General features: G+C 36.7%; 1 protein-coding gene across 4 annotated transcripts in view; it reads left to right on the forward strand.

The window, feature by feature from the left end:
- LOC106478874 (plexin-A2-like) overlaps positions 1 to 21,103 on the forward strand; it is a 231,546-nt gene that overhangs the window by 137,186 nt on the left and 73,257 nt on the right. For 3 of the 4 annotated variants that reach the window (XM_022382550.1, XM_013939446.2, XM_013939449.2), the window contains one exon: positions 14,110 to 15,303. In XM_022382550.1, the coding sequence (XP_022238258.1) occupies positions 14,134 to 15,303 (1,170 nt within the window). In that variant the 5' untranslated portion in view covers positions 14,110 to 14,133. Of the gene's footprint in view, positions 1 to 7,254; positions 7,486 to 14,109; positions 15,304 to 21,103 lie in introns of those variants that run through there. The other variant, XM_013939452.2, reaches the window with a different exon arrangement.

The raw sequence follows: 21,103 nt of genomic DNA on the forward strand, positions 1-21,103 counted from the left end.
TAGTATGTAGACATCTACAATAATAGCTTGTCATAATTAAGTTACGTAGAACAAGTAGATCTAGGAAACGGGGGGGGGGGGAGGGGGGAGAATGGGACAAACTCTTTTTGTTGTTGCTTTTTGTGTTCAGCGTGTTTAGTATGGTAACTGTACAGAATTCTGTTTCATTGTTCAAAATAAAACCGCTTCACAGCTTTGTTCATGGGTAACGGAGGTACACGGTTGATGTTCGGGGGGGGGTTACTTCTTAATGTATTCAATCTTTTTTTTTTTTTTAATCCGATATAACGTCTATTTATCAGAACCTGATGAATGGTTAACGAACGAGACGTGAAGGGTTGCTATTATTCATACACGCTTAGTCTGGATTTGTAACATTTGGTTAACTTCGACCCAAAGAAGCAGAATATATCTTCCGTTGTTTTTTTTTTTTTAAGGTATCGTGTTTCCTGAGTACACTCATCAAAACTTTCATCCGGGTATCTTGATAAAAACGATATCTGGTTATTTCAGCTGTAGAGTTACTCGTTATTTTATTCCCCCCCCCCAAAAAAAAACAAAAAAAAAAACTGTAATTTCAGTAATGCGTATTACCCCAAAAGTAATGCAAAATTGTATTGCCTAGCAACTAACTATTCCTTCATTGTTATGAAATAAAGTGTTCGAACTTGATGCTTATACGGGAGTCCAAAACACGATGGAATTTATTTTTTTTTATTATTATTATTCTACTTTCTTCGAGATCCGTTGTCAGGGTAACGGGATGATACAGGCGTTCCGTGCGTGGTCTACTGGGATTCTGCTGTCGCGGAGACATGATTACAGTTTTGTAAAGTATCTGAAAAGCTTATAAAATATATCACCGACAATACTGCTGTCATTGGAGTACACCCTCTTTGGTTGGTGAAAACCAGTACAACACTATAGATCTATAGTAACATTAGGCCAAACCGAGGAAAAAGCTTTACTTAACGATACCTTATCAAGTGAAAGATGACCATGGTGTATGTATGTGAACAGCCTAATATCTTCCAACGTCTTTTTCTGAATACCCGCTCCCAGTGCCCACAGTTGCCGATGTGATCGCTGACTTTATGACAGTGGACTGAGAAAATGGTATATTCATCTTTATCAATGTAGCCATAATTCATGATTACCAGAGCCTTATATCCGTAAGCCAACCACTGTTTTTATATTCACGTACATTCCCTACATTCGTGAATTGTTTATAACCATTCCTTAGATTTGGCTCGCATCTACTGGTCAAGATTGGTACAACACGTGACCATTATAGTCGTTTGTGTTCCTTCTTCCAGATGTTTGTTTGAATTGGAATCGTTAATATTGTCGAGGACCGTCGTTATACATATGTGTGTGTGTGTGTATATATATATATATATATATCCGTCTGTAAAGCGTCATTCTGATAGTTATTATCTCATTATCTATTTACTTTTTATTATAAGCTGTTTTTTGTTTTCATTTTTTTACTTTATTACGTTTCATTAGTGGGCATGGGAATTCCCCACACCGTGGCTATGACTTGTTCTTATTAACATCGCATGCTTATAAAGTGGTCAAGTAAAGCAGGGTTTTCAATGTGTTTAGTCTTGACTTTTACGACTTCTGTATCCAGAGGCGTCGCTAGATGATTAAAAGATTCGGGGCTCGGGCCCAGAAATCGCGGGAATTTTCGGCGTTTCAGTATGATATTGATCGTGGTTTTCTATTCTGATTTTTAAAGAGAATAAAATCGATTGGGTGCAAGGTCCCCATATGCCAGCACCTAGCGACACCTCTGTCTATATTTAACGTTCGATGTAATACACTTTAAAATTTTGAAATAATTCATTTTTAACATCTTTATCTTATTGAAACTGGGTGATAGTTTATTAAGAGAAATATGCCAAGATGGATTTTTTGCTGACTTATTATCACGCGTTTACCAGCAGATGGCGCCACCATTATCCATCTGTAGTTGCCTTAAGAAAATGTAAATTTTTATTTTGAGCGTGTATAATGATTATCAGGAGTTCTTATAATTGTATGTTTGGATAATATTTTCAGAATTTACCTTTACACCTGTAATTTTATACTCCTTGGGCAGGAGTATCTCTTTACATTTTTTTTATTAACTAACTCCTCTTTCTGGACAAACACGGTCTAACCTGTTCTGCTTCGGAAAGTGGAAATTATACAGTGCATATTGTTACCAAGGTAACGTTAATGAGAATAACCGTTGGCGACAGACTGTTGATATTGGCATAGTGTGAATTTTAACGACATGTCAAGTTGAGTGTTATGCTTAAAACTGTGTAAAATTTATCATTAAAACTATATCGAAGATTGTTAAGTGATTTACAAAAGTGAGGTCATGTTAGTATCTTTTAAGGTGGTAGGTACTATTAGTGATTTTTAACGTAAAGTTGTGTTACTAAATATTACGATTTATTATTTTAGTGTTTTCTGATGTGAGCGTATGCTAGTACGGTTGAATATTTTAGTGATTTAAACTATAAAGATGTGTTAGTAAACATCACGGTGATAATATTTTGGTGACTTATGGTAAAGATGTTTTAGTAAATATTACGGTAACACGTTTGTGTGTACTTCAGTAAGGATGTGACTGTAACAGTTACACGTGGCCGGTAAGGATTGGCAGTGAAAGATAAGGTGACACTTGAATGTATAGTACAGTAAGTGTGTGTGTGTTAGTGAGTATTACAGTTTTGTATGTGTTTAGAATATGTTAATTTGTGTTGATGTGATTACGCTTGTGTTTATAATATGACAAGGTTATCGTAGTGCAGTGATTCACAAACTCTTTTAGTCTGAGGCTCCCTTGATCTGAATAAAAAGTTTGAGCCCCCACCCCCAACCTATAACTTTAGCATGGTGATAGAAAAACAATGCCATAGTTAAAACAATAATATCTACTTTCAACATACTGTATCATTTAATTAATTCAGCATCTTTTGTTTTCGGACCATTTTTTTTGGCGGCTCCCTAGAAAAAACTTCGCGACCCCCGGGGGGGCCTCGACTCCCAGTTTGGGAAACACTGTCGTAGTGAATCGAAACAACGATAATCAGGTTTGTTAACATTATTGTAGTAAAATACGTTGTGATATAGCTATACTATACCGTAGATGTTCAAGTTAAGTTGTGTTTGACTTATTAAGACAACTTAGGGTTTCCTAGAATAGTTATGCTGGTCATTCATAATCTAGTATTGTATGAAAAAAATGCAAATTAGCAATTTCTTAAAGCGAAAATTCTGTGTTTTCCGAAAGCTACACATCACATTATTATTAATGTCAATTTGTAAGGAGTCTTATTTGCACTCGCGGATGACAATAACGTATTGTGTTAACTTAAAGCTGTCTTTCTCCCTACCTTACCTGCCCCCTAGTGGCACAGCGGCATGTCTGCGGACTTACAACTCAAGAAACCGGGTTTCGATACCCGTGGTGGGCAGAGAACAGATAGCCCATGGTGTAGCTTTGTGCTTAAGTTCTAACTAAAAGCTCTTCTTTACCAGTAGACCATATCTCGATAGACGGTTCTTTCACAGTAAGAAAAAAATTGTGTTGGAAATACAAAGAAGCCAACAGTTTTGATTTTCACGCCAAGTCATTTTAGTTTTCTTGTTATTTTAACTATTCGCTGTTGAGAACCATTTAGACCAGCGTTTCTTTTTTCTTATTCGATACCAGGGATCGACTCGCTGTCTTCCTAAATTGTCACGGACCAATTAAGATGCAGGTACTACAACAACAAAAAAAACCATTGGGATTTACGTAGGAATATTCTGTAAGTTTTTGTATGTTTCCGTGATATTCCATGGACTGATTGGTTGAGAAACAATGGTTTAGATTATTTGTAACTGGAAGGTGACGGTCATAGTTATGTCGTCTTTTAACTGTTCGTTGTTGTGAGTAGTTACGACCAGTTGTAACTAGGCGACGATCGTAGTCACTAGATAGCCTGGATATTTTAGAAATAAATGAAGTCTAAAACCAAATCCAGAAAAATTCTAAACAACCAAACCAGCTTAAAGTTCCTCCCTACTTCTTACCCCACTTGTCTCTAGTTGAATGTCAAGGTCACTTCCGGTTCTTTGTTTAAACATATGTATAAACCTTGCTACGAAACATTTCAGTCTGTACCTGATGATGCCTTTACTGGCGGAACCATGGTCGTAATAAATGTCTTTGTTTTCCCTCAGTTTTGTAAATCGTTATTATCCTAATACATCATTTGCAGTACTTTTCAATCTTTTGTACACGTGAGGCTTTTTAGCGATATGTTTCTTGTACACTGGCTTCTGTAAGAAATAAGCTAAAACTAAAGTAGACTGTTTAAGGCAAGATAAATTTGCAAGTGTTGTGAAATAAAACCTGATTCTATAAGTATTGGATGATTTGGAAATACGTTTTAAAAAACTCCAAACAATTTTACTAGTCATCCTTGAAGATTCACGTTGGTTAATGCACTCTTAACGGTTGAAAATATAGCATTGTTATCTTTGAGTCGTGGTCATAAAAGCATTATTAGTAGAATTGTAAATTGTTCTCGTGGTCAAACTAACGTACTGTCATATACTAAGAGTTTGCTTCCATATAATATTTACTAGCCATTTGCGCATTTTGTTTACCGTAGGAAATTACAATGTCTTTACATAAGCGCGGTACAGTGTGTAACAACCTATATTTATTGTCATTCCCGTGCTTTTGAACTTTTACGAAATTGCTTTCTGCCTCACGAACTATATAGCTGGTCGTATACGTTTCCGTGAGAGGGCGTATAAAACTTCGACTTCTTCGTGTCTAGTGGAGGTCTATAACCTAGGTAAATAACCTTAACCTTGCCTCGCTCCTCCCTACAGGTTGGTCATGTGGGAGTGAGAACTTCACTGACGGTAGAGAGATACGTCTACGGGATGGACATTGATCACTCTTCTGGAAGCCGTAACCCTGTCTTCTTCGTAAAAGCTGAACTGACGAGTAATTTTAAAATTCTTCTTCGGCCAGTCACCTTTCAAATGTGTTTTATGTTCGTTGGAGAAAATAACATCCAAACGTGTAACGAAACTAGAGCCGAAACCATCTTTAATATGGTTGTAATGCTTAATTCTTGATAGTGATTTAGGTTTATGGTATATACTTCAGTTGGTCAGATCTTCAGCTGGTTTATTCTCCATTAGATGCCTAACCATTGATAGTGATTTAGGTTTATGTTATATACTTTAGTTGGTCAGATCTTCAGCTGGTTTATTCTCCATTAGATGCCTAACCATTGATAGTGATTTAAGTTTATAGTACATACTTTAGTTGGTCAGATCCTCTGCTGGTTTATTCTCCATTAGATGCCTAACCATTGATAGTGATTTAAGTTTATGGTATATACTTCAGTTGGTCAGATCTTCAGCTGGTTTATTCTCCATTAGATGCCTAATCATTGATAGTGATTTAGGTTTATGTTATATACTTTAGTTGGTCAGATCTTAAGCTGGTTTATTCTCCATTAGATTTTGGCACTTCAGGTGTTTTTTTTTTCCTCTTGTCGTTTTGACTGAACTCTGCAGTACTAACAGTTTGTTGTAGTTTTTGTCTTTGTCTATGATTCACTTTGTACGCCCGAGTAGAGACGTTTACGCGATCGTAGATATAAATCCTCGTAATAGATCTGTTTTTGCTCCTTGTTTTAATGAATGTTGTACACCTCTTTCTACTTCATTTCTTGTTGCATAACATAGGTGTAGACCGTTACCAAGACAACGACGTTGATTATGTACACTGGTAGAAAGAGCAGGATCAACTGTAGTTATGTTTGGTAGTAACGTCTAACTGATTTCCACCCCCACCCTTCTCTTTAATTAAATGTAACACAGTCCTCTGGTATAGATTTTGTAAAGTTGGTTCGTAGTGCCCTACCGATGTTTGATGACGTCCTGTGCGACATATAAATTCGGGGGCCCCTTCGAGGAGGCGCCCTGAGCGAACTTACTGCTCGCACTACCCGCGGTACAGCTCTATTGGTTGGCACTGGTTTATATATGTGTTTGTGTGAAACATAACAGATAATGGTCACCGAGCTTCCCCATGCATAAACTTTGACCCGGAGTAGGTGAACCCATAAGAAAATCTTAATAGCATATGACTGGAGAACGCCTAATATCACTTACGGAGCTTAACTGTATATTGCATGAGAAACCAGAAGGTTCAAAGGTCAAGTAGTACGTTACGATCTTAACTCTTTACACTTCGCGACTAACTAGGAGGTTCAAAGGTCAAATAGTATGTTACTTATAAGGCCTAATGTGCCTGAAGTATCTACCTCTCAGCCTGGTTCTACCCAGATTTATTGTGTATGTATAATATTTTTTATCTGTCTTTGTCTATAAGATTAGTAAACCTATCTTTGTACTTGATTGTTTTTCAGAGTTATTGTTGATTCTTTACAAATTTTACAGTAATGAATTTTCCTTAGCATTATATAAGACTATTATGATTTTTTCTCTTTCCATACTTTAACGAATAATTTCGTTGTATACCGTGTAATCACACAATCACAGGACCACATGAGCTGCCACAGAAAAGTTAGAGAACAATAACTGCTGTTTATTAACACTTCTTTTCAATGAACACGAGTGGGGAATAATTACTCGCAGACAGGAACTCACGTAGTTAATTTCCTGTTTCTAACCTTATCACCAGAGTTTGCGGTCACAGCTACATTCCGTTTGTGGATTAATCAAAACTTTCCGAAACCTGGCTGTTCTTGATAAGCTTGATTGTGTAATTGACTGCACTGGAACGGAAGGTGATTGACGTATGGAACTTGCTCAGTTGTGCACGTGATGTCATTGTCACGTGCAAACTGGCTTATCCTGTATTTTCCACGGTTGTTTCAGCGTGTATTGATATATTATCATAGTTAAATATACTAGAGAGAGAGAGAGAGAATCAAACTAAAGCGTGTGATTTGTTGAAATGAAAAGTTGATAGAAATAATATCAAAAAATCCTGTTATGTGACGTTTGTTCATTTAGGTTTTGAAACATCGCAATAAGTTTTCATCAAGATAGATTCCATTTCCATTGTTCTTTGTTTCGTAGCGTATTGTGGGCGCCTTTGTTTCAAAGGAATTTCAAGGCCATAGCAACAGTTGACAAAACCCGTTGTCGTCCACCTTAATAATCGCTCCGTGTAAAGGATATTACGTGGGTTATTGAAACTTTTATACTGCTAATTAACCAAGTATACCAATTGCTATTTCTCATGTGTGTTGAATTGTATTTAACGGACTGTTAGGAAGTTACTTTTGGAGATCAAATCTGGATCTGCAGAAGACATAAAACGCTTTTGATGCTTGGGATGCGTTTTTAATTGTGATATTTTTACGTTCAAGTGATATTGTACTATCATCCAATGAACACGGCCACCGGAGAGACCCTTTCTCGGCGTTACCGATTGATTTGAAGGTAATTAGACTGAGCTGGGCGGGTTAATGGGGCCATTATTTGCTCTTTCCATGAACGATATGCGCTTCTGGCTTTCATTTCGTTGAGAATGCTCGACATAAAACTGTGTTAATGTAGCATACAACTGAACCCATTATTGAAATTAATGCAGCAAAAGCGTAATTGAACAGGGGCATTGTTGTCACTGAGGCCAGGCACGTTGAAGTTGGTATGTAAGTGAAAACATTTTTTGTAATTTTTTGTTTGTTTGAATGTGACCTGGATGAGTGCTTACCTTACAAAGACGACTTTCGTGTTATTCTTTAACTGTAAGACAGAAGTAAATGTGTCTTCTGTAACTGATTGACGTGTGATTGAATTACCAAACTTAGTTTTGATTTGGTAAATATACTCTCTTTGGGATATTGGGTCACAGTGAAAAAAAACATACTTAGTATGAGACCGCAAGGTCTTTGGCCTACAAATCATGTTTAACTATCATCATAAGTTGTTTATTGCCACTCACGTCTTTCTCCCACCGTCATGTACCTATGCTTATGTATTATGCTTTAAACGCTTTAGGAGGCCCTAAAATATGATAGTTGGACCGCAATTAACGTAACTACTTTATCTTGCCTATAAATAAAACATAAATGATTGCGATACGGGTGATGAATTTACTCCTCTTTCATAAAAAAAACTGCACAGTTCTATCAAACACTTAAACAAATATAATAACCCACAGAAGATGATGGGTTGACTACATTGCCTTCGGCGTAGTTTTTATATAACAATAAAATTAACTGAATATAAGAAGATGTTACTGTATTAGGTGTACTTCCGGAGGGTCCCCGAAAGTGTTCTGTTTTAAGAGTAAATAAACCCAAAATTAAAAGTAGCAATTTTTTTTTATTTCTTTTGAAGTTCATATGTTATGCTGTGTTGTAGCCTACAGAGTGCATAATTCTTCTCGTGATTCATGGGACGAACAGTACAAATTGCAACGTTAAGCGTCCCTTATGCGACGTCATTTTATTGTCTGCTGACTGACAGACAGACGACACACTACTGTATAATGGTGTGAGTGATTAAACCAATGATCCCTCCAGGCGTCCTTCGGCCCCCTTTCGGGGAAATTTGACTCTTTCATTTAGATATTATTTTCTCTTGCACTATGCGCAAGTACACCCACCCCTCCATCGCCCCTCCCTCAGTATACAGATATATAGTAAGTTCACTGAGAGTAGGATGTGTGGTAGAACTTAGTAGCTCAGTAATATTTAACAAAAACTACATAAACCGTATGCGAAAAACGACACAAACTAAAGTGTTGTTAGTGCAGATGAAAGTGTTCATACCCGTTCTATTAGTTATGAGATACAACTGATGAAATAAGCTTCAAATGAGGTGTGTTGACACAGGCCTTACCTATGTGCGCTATACCTGTTATTCTTCCACCAATACTTACATTTCCTTAAACAAAATAAACAAAACCGCGGATAGCTATAGCCCAAGTTCCCAGAATAGCAAGTTTGTGATAAAGTTCTTATATCCTGAATATACAACTTGCAAGCGCCAGAGATCTAGGACCAGTGTGTGAAATTTTAGGCTTGTGACCAAGTCGTTTAAATGATACATGTTTTAAGCCTCATTGAGGCTATTGATTTATTATACAACTTTTTGGTATATAATATAAAATTCTGTTGACTCTCAGACTTGATTTTTTCCTCCCCCTTGGGCCTGACATGGCCTAGTGGTTAACATACCTGAACTGTGAAGCCGAGTATAAATGGTTCGTGCTTCCGCTATAAGGGTGAAGGTCAAATCCCACTATTCCTTTGACAAGAGTAGCCAAAGAGTCTACCAGTTGAACGTTGGGGACCACTATGCGCAGATAGCCAGCCCTTGTGTAGATTTTCATGAAAATTCTAAAACAAACATTCGACACTATAAACTACAAACAGTATTTCACTGAGTTTCTTACCGATGCAGCTAACAATCAACACAACCCAATGAATCATTTTTCTGAAAACACGTTGTTTTGTATCCCGATGTCCTTCTTTCCCACCAGCAGTGAACATTTCTTTAAAATACTCTGACAAGTTCACTTGTGTAAATCAAATCCCACCACTACCAGTGAACATTTCTTTAAAATGCTCTGACAAGTCCACTTGTGTAAACCAAATCCCACCACTACCAGTGAACATTTCTTTAAAATACTCTGACAAGTTCACTTGTGTAAATCAAATCCCACACTACCAGTGAATATTTCTTCAAAATGCTCTGACAATTGTGCAATGCGCTTACCTTGTGTTGCAATACAGACTTGTGAAACGTAGTTTTAATGAAGCACAAGTTCATGTTGCACTAATTTTCCGTTACACCAGATTAAAGCATAGCTCATATGTACTTTCATGCATATATAATGTGTGTGTGTTAAGTAATAGTTTTATTCGTGGTACGATTGAGTTATTAGAAATGTGTGTTATGGTTTTCAAGTTATGTAGCCACCTCCATTGACGTTGCGAGTTATTATAAGCACTATTCTTAGTTTTGTGACGCGCAACAATTCAAGTCATGGTACATTTACGAAACCACAAACTGCCATACTTGTGTGATGTAAGACCCCCAAGCCCACATCAGTAATCTCTTTCTGCTTGCCTAAGTTGTTAGTTCCACATCCTTCCCTACCAGTTTAATTAGAACTTATTGATTTACTTAGATACACGTTGGTGCCTTGGACTACACGTGGACTTGTTTCGTCGTTGGATGGTGGCATCATACAAGCTACGCTTGAACGTGTTCCCTATAATTTCGCATCTCTCCACTTACTCTAAGTACGTAGGTCCGTGAACACCACTGAAAAGAATACTTGTTAAAACATCAATAGCAAGAATACATGTGTCCTATTTTACAAAAGGTTTCTTTTTACAGTTTTGCACACATTTTGAGGGAAACGGGAAGAGCAATGAATAGAAAATTGTACAAAGCAAAAATTACCTCTGTGTTGATTTTACAGCATAAAACTTAACACTATGACGCTGGTATTATCATGATTCTAACTCCTGTAGAGAGTAGTGATAGTAAATTGACAAACATCGATTTATGAGCATAATGATAAATATTTTATCTAGAGCACATACTACACATATCTACAGAACATTGGTCTTTCTTCAGGTACCACTGTTCTGTTGAAACATGATTCTAACTCCTGTAGAGGGGAGTGATAGTAAATTGACAAACATCGATCAATAAGCATAATGATAAATATTTTATCTAGAGCACATACTACATATATCAACAGAACATTGGTCTTGCTTCAGGTACCACTGTTCTGTTGAAACATGATTCTAACTCCTGTAGAGGGGAGTGATAGTAAATTGACAAACATCGATTTATAAGCATAATGATAAATATTTCATCTAGAGCACATACTACATATATCAACAGAACATTGGTCTTTCTTCAGGTACCACTGTTCTGTTGAAACATGATTCTAACTCCTGTAGAGGGGAGTGATAGTAAATTGACAAACATCGATTTATAAGCATAATGATAAATATTTTATCACATACTACATATATCAACAGAACATTGGTCTTTCTTCAGGTACCACTGTTCTGTTGAAACATGTAGCATGTTCTCTACATAAAATATTTATCATTGTGCTTATAAATCGTTGTTTGTCAGTTTACTATTGTATTAGCATAATGTACTTCGGTACACAAGTATAGTATGCATCTTGTTTTCCAAAGAGTTCAGCCAGAAGGTTTTGTTACTGTAGTGAGTGAGGTTAAGGGTTTGCCGTAAGTGCAAATTAATAGTTCACGAAATGGTAAACTTCTGTTTCAAGGAAAACCTTCTGCAGGAAGGCTGAAACAAATTAAACGTTTCGTTATAGATTAAACGTTACGTTATGTTAGCAAGACTACGTGATTAATTTTATATGGAAATAACTGCACATAAATGACGCGTTTTTATTTTTATAAACAGTGGCTACATTATAGAAATGTTACGAGAATTCGAAATGCGCAGCCTATGGTTTTACAACTGATTTTGTTAAGATTATCGAACAGTTGCGTTGTTGGCTACTGATAGTATGCCTGCTCGACATTAAACAACTTTTCAAGTGTATGGATTACGTAAAGACTTCGCTGTGATTTCGAAATTAAAATACGTTATTGTTAGAGGCAGTTTGATCCGTCTTAGCGTGCAGAAAATGCCGAATCAAATTTTCTAAAGTCATAATTCAGACATTAACTGTCTGGTAATCAATACGACAATATATTGAAATTAGCCAGATTTACATTCATTACGTTTAGAGAGAATCTTGTTAAATAACCAAAAGTATTGAATTACGAACGTTATCCGTGTATATGTATATTATTATAAGTTAGAGGCGAGTTTGGGTTCAACACATACAGGAAGGGATAATTCGTAATTTTTTCTAGGACTTTCCCAAGTGCTGGAACCTTTTCCCCATGTATAATATTCTGTCATTCTATTGTAAAATCATTCTACAAGGCACATCATAAAGTATAATTCATGCTAGACTATAAAGAATGAATGACATTTCTCTCAGTGCGATCGATGGACGCCTTCACAGAGAAATACTGATGCCCGTTAAACCGGGCACCTTTTATTTTAATGGGAATGGAGGCGCTAATTGCAATGTCTTAGTAATCTTGAACAATTCTATATAAACAGTCTATCCCTCATCGTGGATTTTGTTCCGCAGATCCCTCGGAAACCCTAGCAGAAACCCCGATTTCAGTTCTTCATTCCGTTTCAAAATGGAGTCACATAGGAAAGAGTTTGGGAAGTGTTGGTGTATTACTTTGGATTCCTTTTTTTTCCGTTTCCAAATGGAGTCACACAGGTAAAAAAAGTTTGGAAAGCGCTAATTTATTTTGCCTCGATTCCAGTTCTTTATTCCGCCAGGGTTATACGTTCTACACTGTAAGTTCTATATTTTATTATCAGGGGACGTGATGTGTATGTAAATATGAAAATTTTGTATGTAATATTACCATGGTACAAACATATGTTAAAATACCACTGTAAGGTTTTACATGTCTAACTTGTGTACGGACAGTTGCACCAATATATTTCTTTACATCTTAACACGTGTTCGCTGCCGAATAACAATTAAATATAAAATAATTCAACGTTCAAGAGGTGCCAAGGAGCAGTCACAGTGTCCCAAACTCATATGCCAAATTTGGCTTTGAAACATTGACAACGTTTAGCCGAGAGTAGGGAAACTATTGACAACGTTTAGCCGAGAGTAGGGAAACTATTGACAACGCTTAGCCGAGAGTAGGGAAACTCCATTGACAACGTTTAGCCGAGAGTAGGGAAACTCCATTGACAACGTTTAGCCGAGAGTAGGGAAACTCCATTGACAACGTTTAGCCGAGAGTAGGGAAACTCCATTGACAACGTTTAGCCGAGAGTAGGGAAACTATTGACAACGTTTAGCCGAGAGTAGGGAAACTATTGACAACGTTTAGCCGAGAGTAGGGAAACTATTGACAACGTTTAGCCGAGAGTAGGGAAACTCCATTGACAACGTTTAGCCGAGAGTAGGGAAACTCTATTGACAACGTTTAGCCGAGAGTAGGGAAACCGTTGCAAGTGATTCGTTGTATACGTATCTCCATGATATGACGTAACGAAACAACTTGTCTTGCTGTGGTACTATCATTTCACTCAACCAAATATGATGTAGTTGTTCACACAACAACCTAAAGCAAATGTCAGTCTTTACAATATTTTTATTTATCCGTAATTTATTGTATCTCGTAATTTATTAAATATCGCTGCTTTACCTTGTAGGAACTCAAAAGCCCTGTTTTACTCGAATTATTCAAGCTGACTTATTTTCTAGCTCCGTCAGAAAATACCTACTGTTTGAGTTCTGTATCGGAGGCGACCATCAGTATGGCAGGCCTTTAGGGAACAACCACCTATCTAATCCATTTTCTCCACTCAAGTGATCTCTTCAGTTCTAATTGTATAGACTTCTATCTCCTGCCGCCGGGGGGCGCCTAGTAATGGGATCGTGTTCCTAGCACACCGTCACGTGCAGTCGTGTCTCCCAGCAACAAGTAATTGGATGAAGCGTGGATACTGTCCAGGGGCGATAAAATGTGCCGCTGTGTAAAAACCTACAGTGACTTTAATTCAGTTAAATAATTACAAGGCTGAACGTTGTATTGTGTACGGTATTAATAATTAAAGAAAGGCTGGTTATATTTACAAAGGAGAAAGTATTTAATTAACATAGAAATTATAACAACAAAATTCACTTGGTCAGCCAGTGGTCAGATAAATTATTCGAAGTGTATTAAGTTTTGCTGTGATACATAAACATGATGTTTTGAAAGTATCGATTGTTAAGAAGCCTTGAACCTTTGTGGAGTTTGGAGAATATAAATTTTGTTTTGGACAGTTTAGCTTCGGTATGAAAAAGTTTGAAAATTTTCACTTTATAAATGTCTGAAAAAAATGATCTGTTAAAATATCAAAAACAAAAACGGGCGATTCCTTTGTAATCACAGGTCTTTAAGATTTCCTGAAAGTTTGTTCTTAAGTTACTTTTTCTCAGAGTTGTAATCGTAATTATTTGTTTTTCTATCTTAGAGGCCCAACTGAAGATCAACAGTCATGAGGAAACGGGAAAGACGTTGGATAGGAAGATTCCCTTGGCACTGTTGTTGGTTGCTTCTGATACTGTGGACATCAGCATCAGTGGGACAAGCAGGATTTGTAAATATCAGTTACCCAGTCTTTGACAATCAGAATTTTTCTGGTGAAAAATTCGAACACCTGGTCGTCAATACTTACACTGGATTTGTTTACGTAGGTGGAGTCAACATGATCTACCAATTGACTCCCAAGCTAATCTTGAAAAACACGGCCGTCATGGGGCCGAAGGAGGATAGCCCTAACTGTCCCGTGACCCGAGTGTGTTCTCAAGTGGAAAAGAAGCCCACGGACTACCACAACAAAGCCCTTGTTATTGACTATGAACAAAGTAGGTTATTAGCTTGTGGAAGCCTTTTTCAAGGAGTATGCACAGAACATCACTTAGAGAACGTTACAAACTACGAGACTCCAGCCAATGAGTCGGTGGTAGCAAACAACGGTACAGCATCGACTGTAGTCTTCATTGCTAAGGGACCGACAAAAACTTTCCGTAGAACGACCAATGTTCTCTATGTCGGTGTGACCTACACTGGAAATGGACCTTACCGATCAGATGTACCAATGGTCAGTAGTCGTAGTTTGGACACGGAAACAATGTTCTCCATCGCCGAATCAAAAGTGACTACCGGGACTAAAGTGTCTGTAAACAGTCTTGCTAGATCTATCTACCCTATCACCTATATATACGGGTTTGAAAATAAGGGTTTTTCGTACTTTGTAACCGTACAAAAGAAGTACACAGACAGGCCATACCCGTTCCTATCCAAACTTGTTCGAATCTGTCAGAACGACCCACACTACTACTCGTACACCGAAATCCCACTGGTCTGCCGCTCAAACGATGCCACAGATTATAATCTCGCCCAAGCTGCCTTCGTAGGCCAACCAGGCTCTGACTTAGCCGTTTCGTTAGGAATCACCGCCCAGGATAAGGTGCTCTTCGTAGTTTTTTCCAAATCCAAAGACGAAGCAGACATTTATAACAAACCCTCCATGAACTCGGCTCTATGTGTGTATGCTTTATCTGCTGTCCACCGTAAGTTCATCCAGAATATCCAGAACTGTTTCAATGGTAAAGGAGATAGAGGACTAGACTTTATTAACCCTAGTCAACCGTGCCAACACACTGTAAGTCGTTATTTCTTACATTAAGAATTTGGACTTCGTTAACCCTAGTCATCTTGCGAAGTTGTTATTTTTACATAATTATTTATGCCTAAAATACCGCTAACAAAGAGAGTACACATTTAGTGAATCAGTGCATTCTAGTTGTTTAAAAGACACGGTTAGCGGTAACAACTTGTTGATAAACAATGATTGATATGTGGACCTCCTGCTGTTGAAACTGGTAAGTGATAACATTTCAACCCGATGAAGATTCACGTTAGTATATCGAAACGCCGTCGTCACTTGCCCTTTTTCAACAGCAGGAGGTCTACATATAAATATTGTTTGTCGGTCTACATATAAACATTGTTTGCCGGTCTACATATAAACATTGTTTGCCAACAATGCGTTCTTATCATTATATACACAAGTTCGTTATATTACATATGCATGTAGCTTGATTTGATCAGAGGTTAAATAATTCTCGTCAACCATGGCACCACCTGGGTCGTTATTTCTACATAATAATTTAAAGATAGTCAAAACTCATGAACAGTAAAGTTCTTTTGTTGTTGTTGTTGTTGTAATGATAATTGTGTAAATGGTATTTCTCATATACATAAATCCTCGTACCACCAAACATGCTCGCCCTTTCAGCCGTGGGGGCGTTATAATGTTACGGTCAATCCCACTATTCGTCGGTAAAAGAGTAGCTCAAGAGTTGACTGTGTTGATGACCAGCTGCCTTCCCTCTAGTCTCTCACTGCTAAATTAGGGAATGGTAGCGCAGATATCCCTCGTGTATCTTTGCGCGAACTTCAAAACAAACAAACTCATATACAAGATGATGAAACAAAAGTTAGTTACACCAATTCGGCTTCTGTACTTCATCAATATGGTAGTAGTTTTGTGAATTCAGCTCTCATTATCGCATCACAGAAAGCTAAATGCTTATTCTCAGCAAGTGTGTTTAATATAATTATAAGATAAAAATTTATATTTGCTTCATTTTTTTTATGACGTTTGGTGTACATTTTTGGATTAAAAATGTAGTAGAGCATCTTATGTGACAAAAAATTTAAATATTTTTTAGAACAATATACAAGAGGTGTTTTTCAGTCACATTTCTATGTTTGTATTTCGGATATATTTATACTGAATGTGTATATTTATACTGACCATATTTATTTTTTTCCTATATGTGCATCTAACTTTGGTCAGTATTTATTAATTTAGTATTCGTCCATATTCGTTTTCAAGTAGGTTAAGTTTTTTTTTAATAGGTTCAAGCACATTCGCATTGGTCACTTAGGCTGGGTAAAAAAACAACAACAAAAAACAAACAAAAATACTCAGTACTTTGAGGATTGTAGTACATCTTGATCAGGTTACCCAATATTACATATTAGCCACAACTAGGTCTGTCGTATCCCAAACAGCCTAATGTGATCTGATATTAGACGAAAGGCCTCGTCTGTTATCTATTACATATTTGTTTTCACTGATAAATTCTTAGAATAACGATTTAGTCAGTTGAATTTTTTTGACGTGTTACCCATGTATTAATAAACAAGTCAATAGATTTTGACGAGAATGCCAAGAATACCGAATTATTCATCATAATTCAACATGTTAACCAACAATGACGAATTAATTAACGGTAACGAGCTAGTCACCAGAATTCGACGTATTAGACAACAGTAACGAACTAGAAACCGGAATTCGACGTATTAGACAACAGTAACGAACTAGTAACCAGAATTCGACGCATTAGCCAACTATAACGAACTAGTAACCAGAATTCGACTTGTTAGACAACAGTAACGAACTAGTAACCAGAATTCGACGTATTAGCCAACTATAACGAACTAGTTAGCCAACAGGAAACAGTGAAAAGGAGTACTAATTTTCATCGTTATTACGACTTAACTTAATCTGACAGTAAATCTTACATATCAGAGGCAGAATTTCATGTTTTTGTATGGTGGGCAATTTTTAGTGGAGTTACAGTAGCTGCTACAGTATCGATTAACTCTGGGCTATTTAAATATCTTATTTTGTCGAATAATTTGTTCTTCAACCATGTCCTGTCTAAAGTTTTTTTTTTATAACTTGTATTTTTGTACGTTGATATTCTCAATTTTACTACAGTGACGTAAATGATCTTGTACAGGAAGTAAAAGTTCACGTGAGCATTTTGATGAGCTGTATCAATTTTATCGACATTTTTTATTTATCACAAGCTGTATGATGACGTATTCAGCAACACTTAAAATGATGAAGTATGTCTTACGAAAGAAAACATTTAAGACTTAAAACGTTGTTGTTAGTTGATTACAAACTAATTGTATAACTATGGAAAATAGCATTGTGCTTTATGCTTTAATGTTTCAGTTTGTTGATGATGCTTGGACTTTAAGTCAGGTCTACATAATATTTTCAAAGGAACTTGGAATGTTTCGTATTACAAGTTCACCGCCGTAATGTATAGATTTGCGTGAAGGCTACATTTTGTTTTAAGCTTTCAACAGGCTTAACATGGAATAGGTTTTAAAGGATTTCATTACAGCCCAGTCGTGTATAATCTCTCTTCTCCCAATATTTGAAGAAGGTTTACCAGAATATCCGATTGGTTGAAAGAAGATTATGTACCTCTTATTTAGTGATGACGTCACCCTTATGCAGTCTCGTGCTGAACTTAAAGCAGACTTACGGAATGTGCAACATGTTAATACTTTAAACACTTTAGCCTTAGAGAATGCAAGTACCAAACCAGAGTTACCAATTTTATTATTAAAGCTGTATTGCCGTCTTTTCGCCAGAAGGTTACATGACAACATAATACCATGAAGTAAGAAATGAAACAAACCGAAGATATTTGTAAAGTGGCAAGGAAACATAGATACAAATTGTTTTAACTGAATGCATCCTCCCGGGGTTCGATTTCTTAGCCATAGGATAGCGAAGAACAATAACCGAGCTTATGGTTTTATCTTACTCTACCTCTAATAATTAATAAGGCACGTTTTGATCAATCGAACTATAAGGCTGCACCACTTTGTGCGGACGTTGGAAAATTATACGTATAAGGAATAACACATCTCAATAATAATAGAAGGAGCACTGCACGAGGAAAATCTGTCGTAAAATAAGACCTGGTTATAGATGGTTAAAAGTTTGTAAAACATAATACTGGTCGATACGTGTATTAGGATGTAAATCAAATATTTACTGGTGGTAAAGTGATCAGTTTAAATAAAGTAAATGTCTGAGAATATGATAAAACTAACGATAATAATCTCTCACATGTGGCTTGCTCTACATTAATCGGGCGAATAGTGAAACCACCTTAAATGCATTGAGCGTGATGATTAAACTCAAACTTTTAATGATGTAAAAGATGGTAGCGAAGCATCATAGTTGCATGTTTGTGAGCTAGATCTGTTGTTTACGCTCAGCAGAAGACGAGCAGCTGTTGATCAATTAAAATGCAGCCGAAATGAAAGGATATTGGAGGACATTTTGTAGCTAATGGCAGAATGATTTTGTCATTATTAGAAATAGTGACGGAACACTTTCACAAGGACGATTAACTGTTTACAAGACCTGTATTACTTAGTTTCCAACAACCTGATATATTTAAAGGATTACGTGCCTTTATGTTATTCGGTTTCAGTAAAAGGACACACAGGTAAGCTATCTTCGCCATAACGTGAGCTTTGGAGAATTTATGTTATCTGGTCTTTGAGTGACCGGTAAGCGGAAACAAAGGAAAAGGTCGATTACGATGTGTAGAAAGAATGACGTGACGGAAAAGAGGTAGATCAAACTTTCGATAGCATTGCATTGATGTTTTAGAAGTATAGATGAGCTTCCAAGTAACACTGCTAACTTGAAAAAAGAAAGGTACTTATTTACATGTGACACGTGGATAAGTCACATGTACATGAAGTGAGGCTGAGCTATTTCAGTATCACGGACGGTCATCTCAATTATGACTTGTACAACATTGTACTTATTATAACTATAGACAGTTTTTGTCTATCCTGAAAATGCGTGCGCACATACTATCTTAATGCGCATGTGCGTGTACTTCATTTCAACGGATGTGAATATACTTTAGTATACATTTTGTACAACAACATCTTAAAAGCTTATCAAAGTTTTTTTAAAAAGGTATAACGTTAGGTCGTCAATAACACCGTAAGTTTATTTAGTGATAGTATTAAGTACGGTAAAGTTTAGCCCTAACTAAACTAAAACCAAAAAAATTTAGTTAAGCCTTTAATATGTAAGGCTTGTACTTGTATCGAATACAGAGGCGTCTCCAGGCCCTGGCATACGGGGACTCGTACACCGATTCTATTTGACAGTGCCCCAAATCCCCAGCTGGTGTCTTGAAAAATCATAATAGAAAACCATGATCGAAGTCGTGCTGAAACACCGAAAATTCCTGCGCCTATAAGCCCTAACACCGAATCTTTTTAAGTACTTAGCGACGTCACTGGTCGAATATAGGCATAATTAATGTTAGGCCTAAGATAAGTAGACTTTATAGTTTTCGGTTTTGCTATTAGGATTCTTTTTATTATTATTCTAAAAATTCTGTTGCAATGAAAATACCAATTTGACCACATATGTTTTGCTGGGTATGCATAGAACCCTTGAGATTCTTCTGCTAGCTCTGCACCTAGGTGGAACTGGTCGAGACTTGGCCGATATCCTCTATTGCTGGATAGTTCTTCTTTAACTTGGATGAAAGCTATTTTATACAGATGCTGAAAAGCATCATCCTTTCTAGTTGCATCAATCAGAAATCTGCTAAAGGTTGATGACTGCTCTGTTTTTCTACCCGAATATCAGTTCAACGACCCAATAAACGATAAGATAGATACAGTCTAAACTGGTGACAAATAAAAAAAGATTCGACATTCCTAAGATACGGGTAACTGGAGATCAAGAGTGGGCTTGAAATGTAACCAAAGTCTGGAGGTATATTAAAATTTTCATTACTTTGCATTGAAATTTTAGTAGGATAGGCTTGATAATACGAACGCTACAAAGGAAATTGACCAGCTGAACATGAGGTACCATGTTTCCACGTTATGCATTTACTGAGAAAATTAATCCTTTAACCACGACCTTTCCTAGTAACACGAACATTGTCAAGTTAATAACTATAAAAAGGTGCGAAACGTTAAAAATAAGCGTCAGTAAATAAGAAAATCCATAAACGTTTGTTAATGGATTATAACAAAAATAGTGGTAAGATATATTACACATTTTCAGCACCGATAAAAGAAAATAAGAACATTTTGAATAAAAAGAAAAATATTAAAGGAATACAAAATGTAATGAACCACAAAAAAAAAAGCGGAAAATAATCCTGTCTATAAAGCTAACCATTTGAAAAATTTCTTCGTGTTTAATGATTGAGAAGTGATATAGCTAAGACAATATAGCTTACAAATTTCATGACAACTGTTAAAATCATATTCAGTTAAAACGTGTAGTTTATGCTAATATATCAAACTTGTAACACTCATCTTGATATTGAAAAGAAATATGCTTTGTTTGACACATTTAGACAGACTTGTGGGAGTGCCAGATGATCACTTTGGCTTAGGGGGCTGCAGTTCCACCCCCCCCCCCAGTGGCACAGCGGAAAGTCTGTGGACTTATAACGCTAAAAACCGGGTTTCGAAACCTGTGGTGGACGCATTACATATAGCCCATTGAGTAGCTTTGTGCTTCACTACAAACAAAGGTTTTATGGGCCCCACCGATCTTGAGTTTTTTAAAGTACACATTAACCTGTGCC

The sequence above is a fragment of the Limulus polyphemus genome, unplaced genomic scaffold (assembly GCF_000517525.1).
Source record: "Limulus polyphemus unplaced genomic scaffold, Limulus_polyphemus-2.1.2 Scaffold257, whole genome shotgun sequence".
NCBI lineage: Eukaryota > Metazoa > Arthropoda > Merostomata > Xiphosura > Limulidae > Limulus > Limulus polyphemus.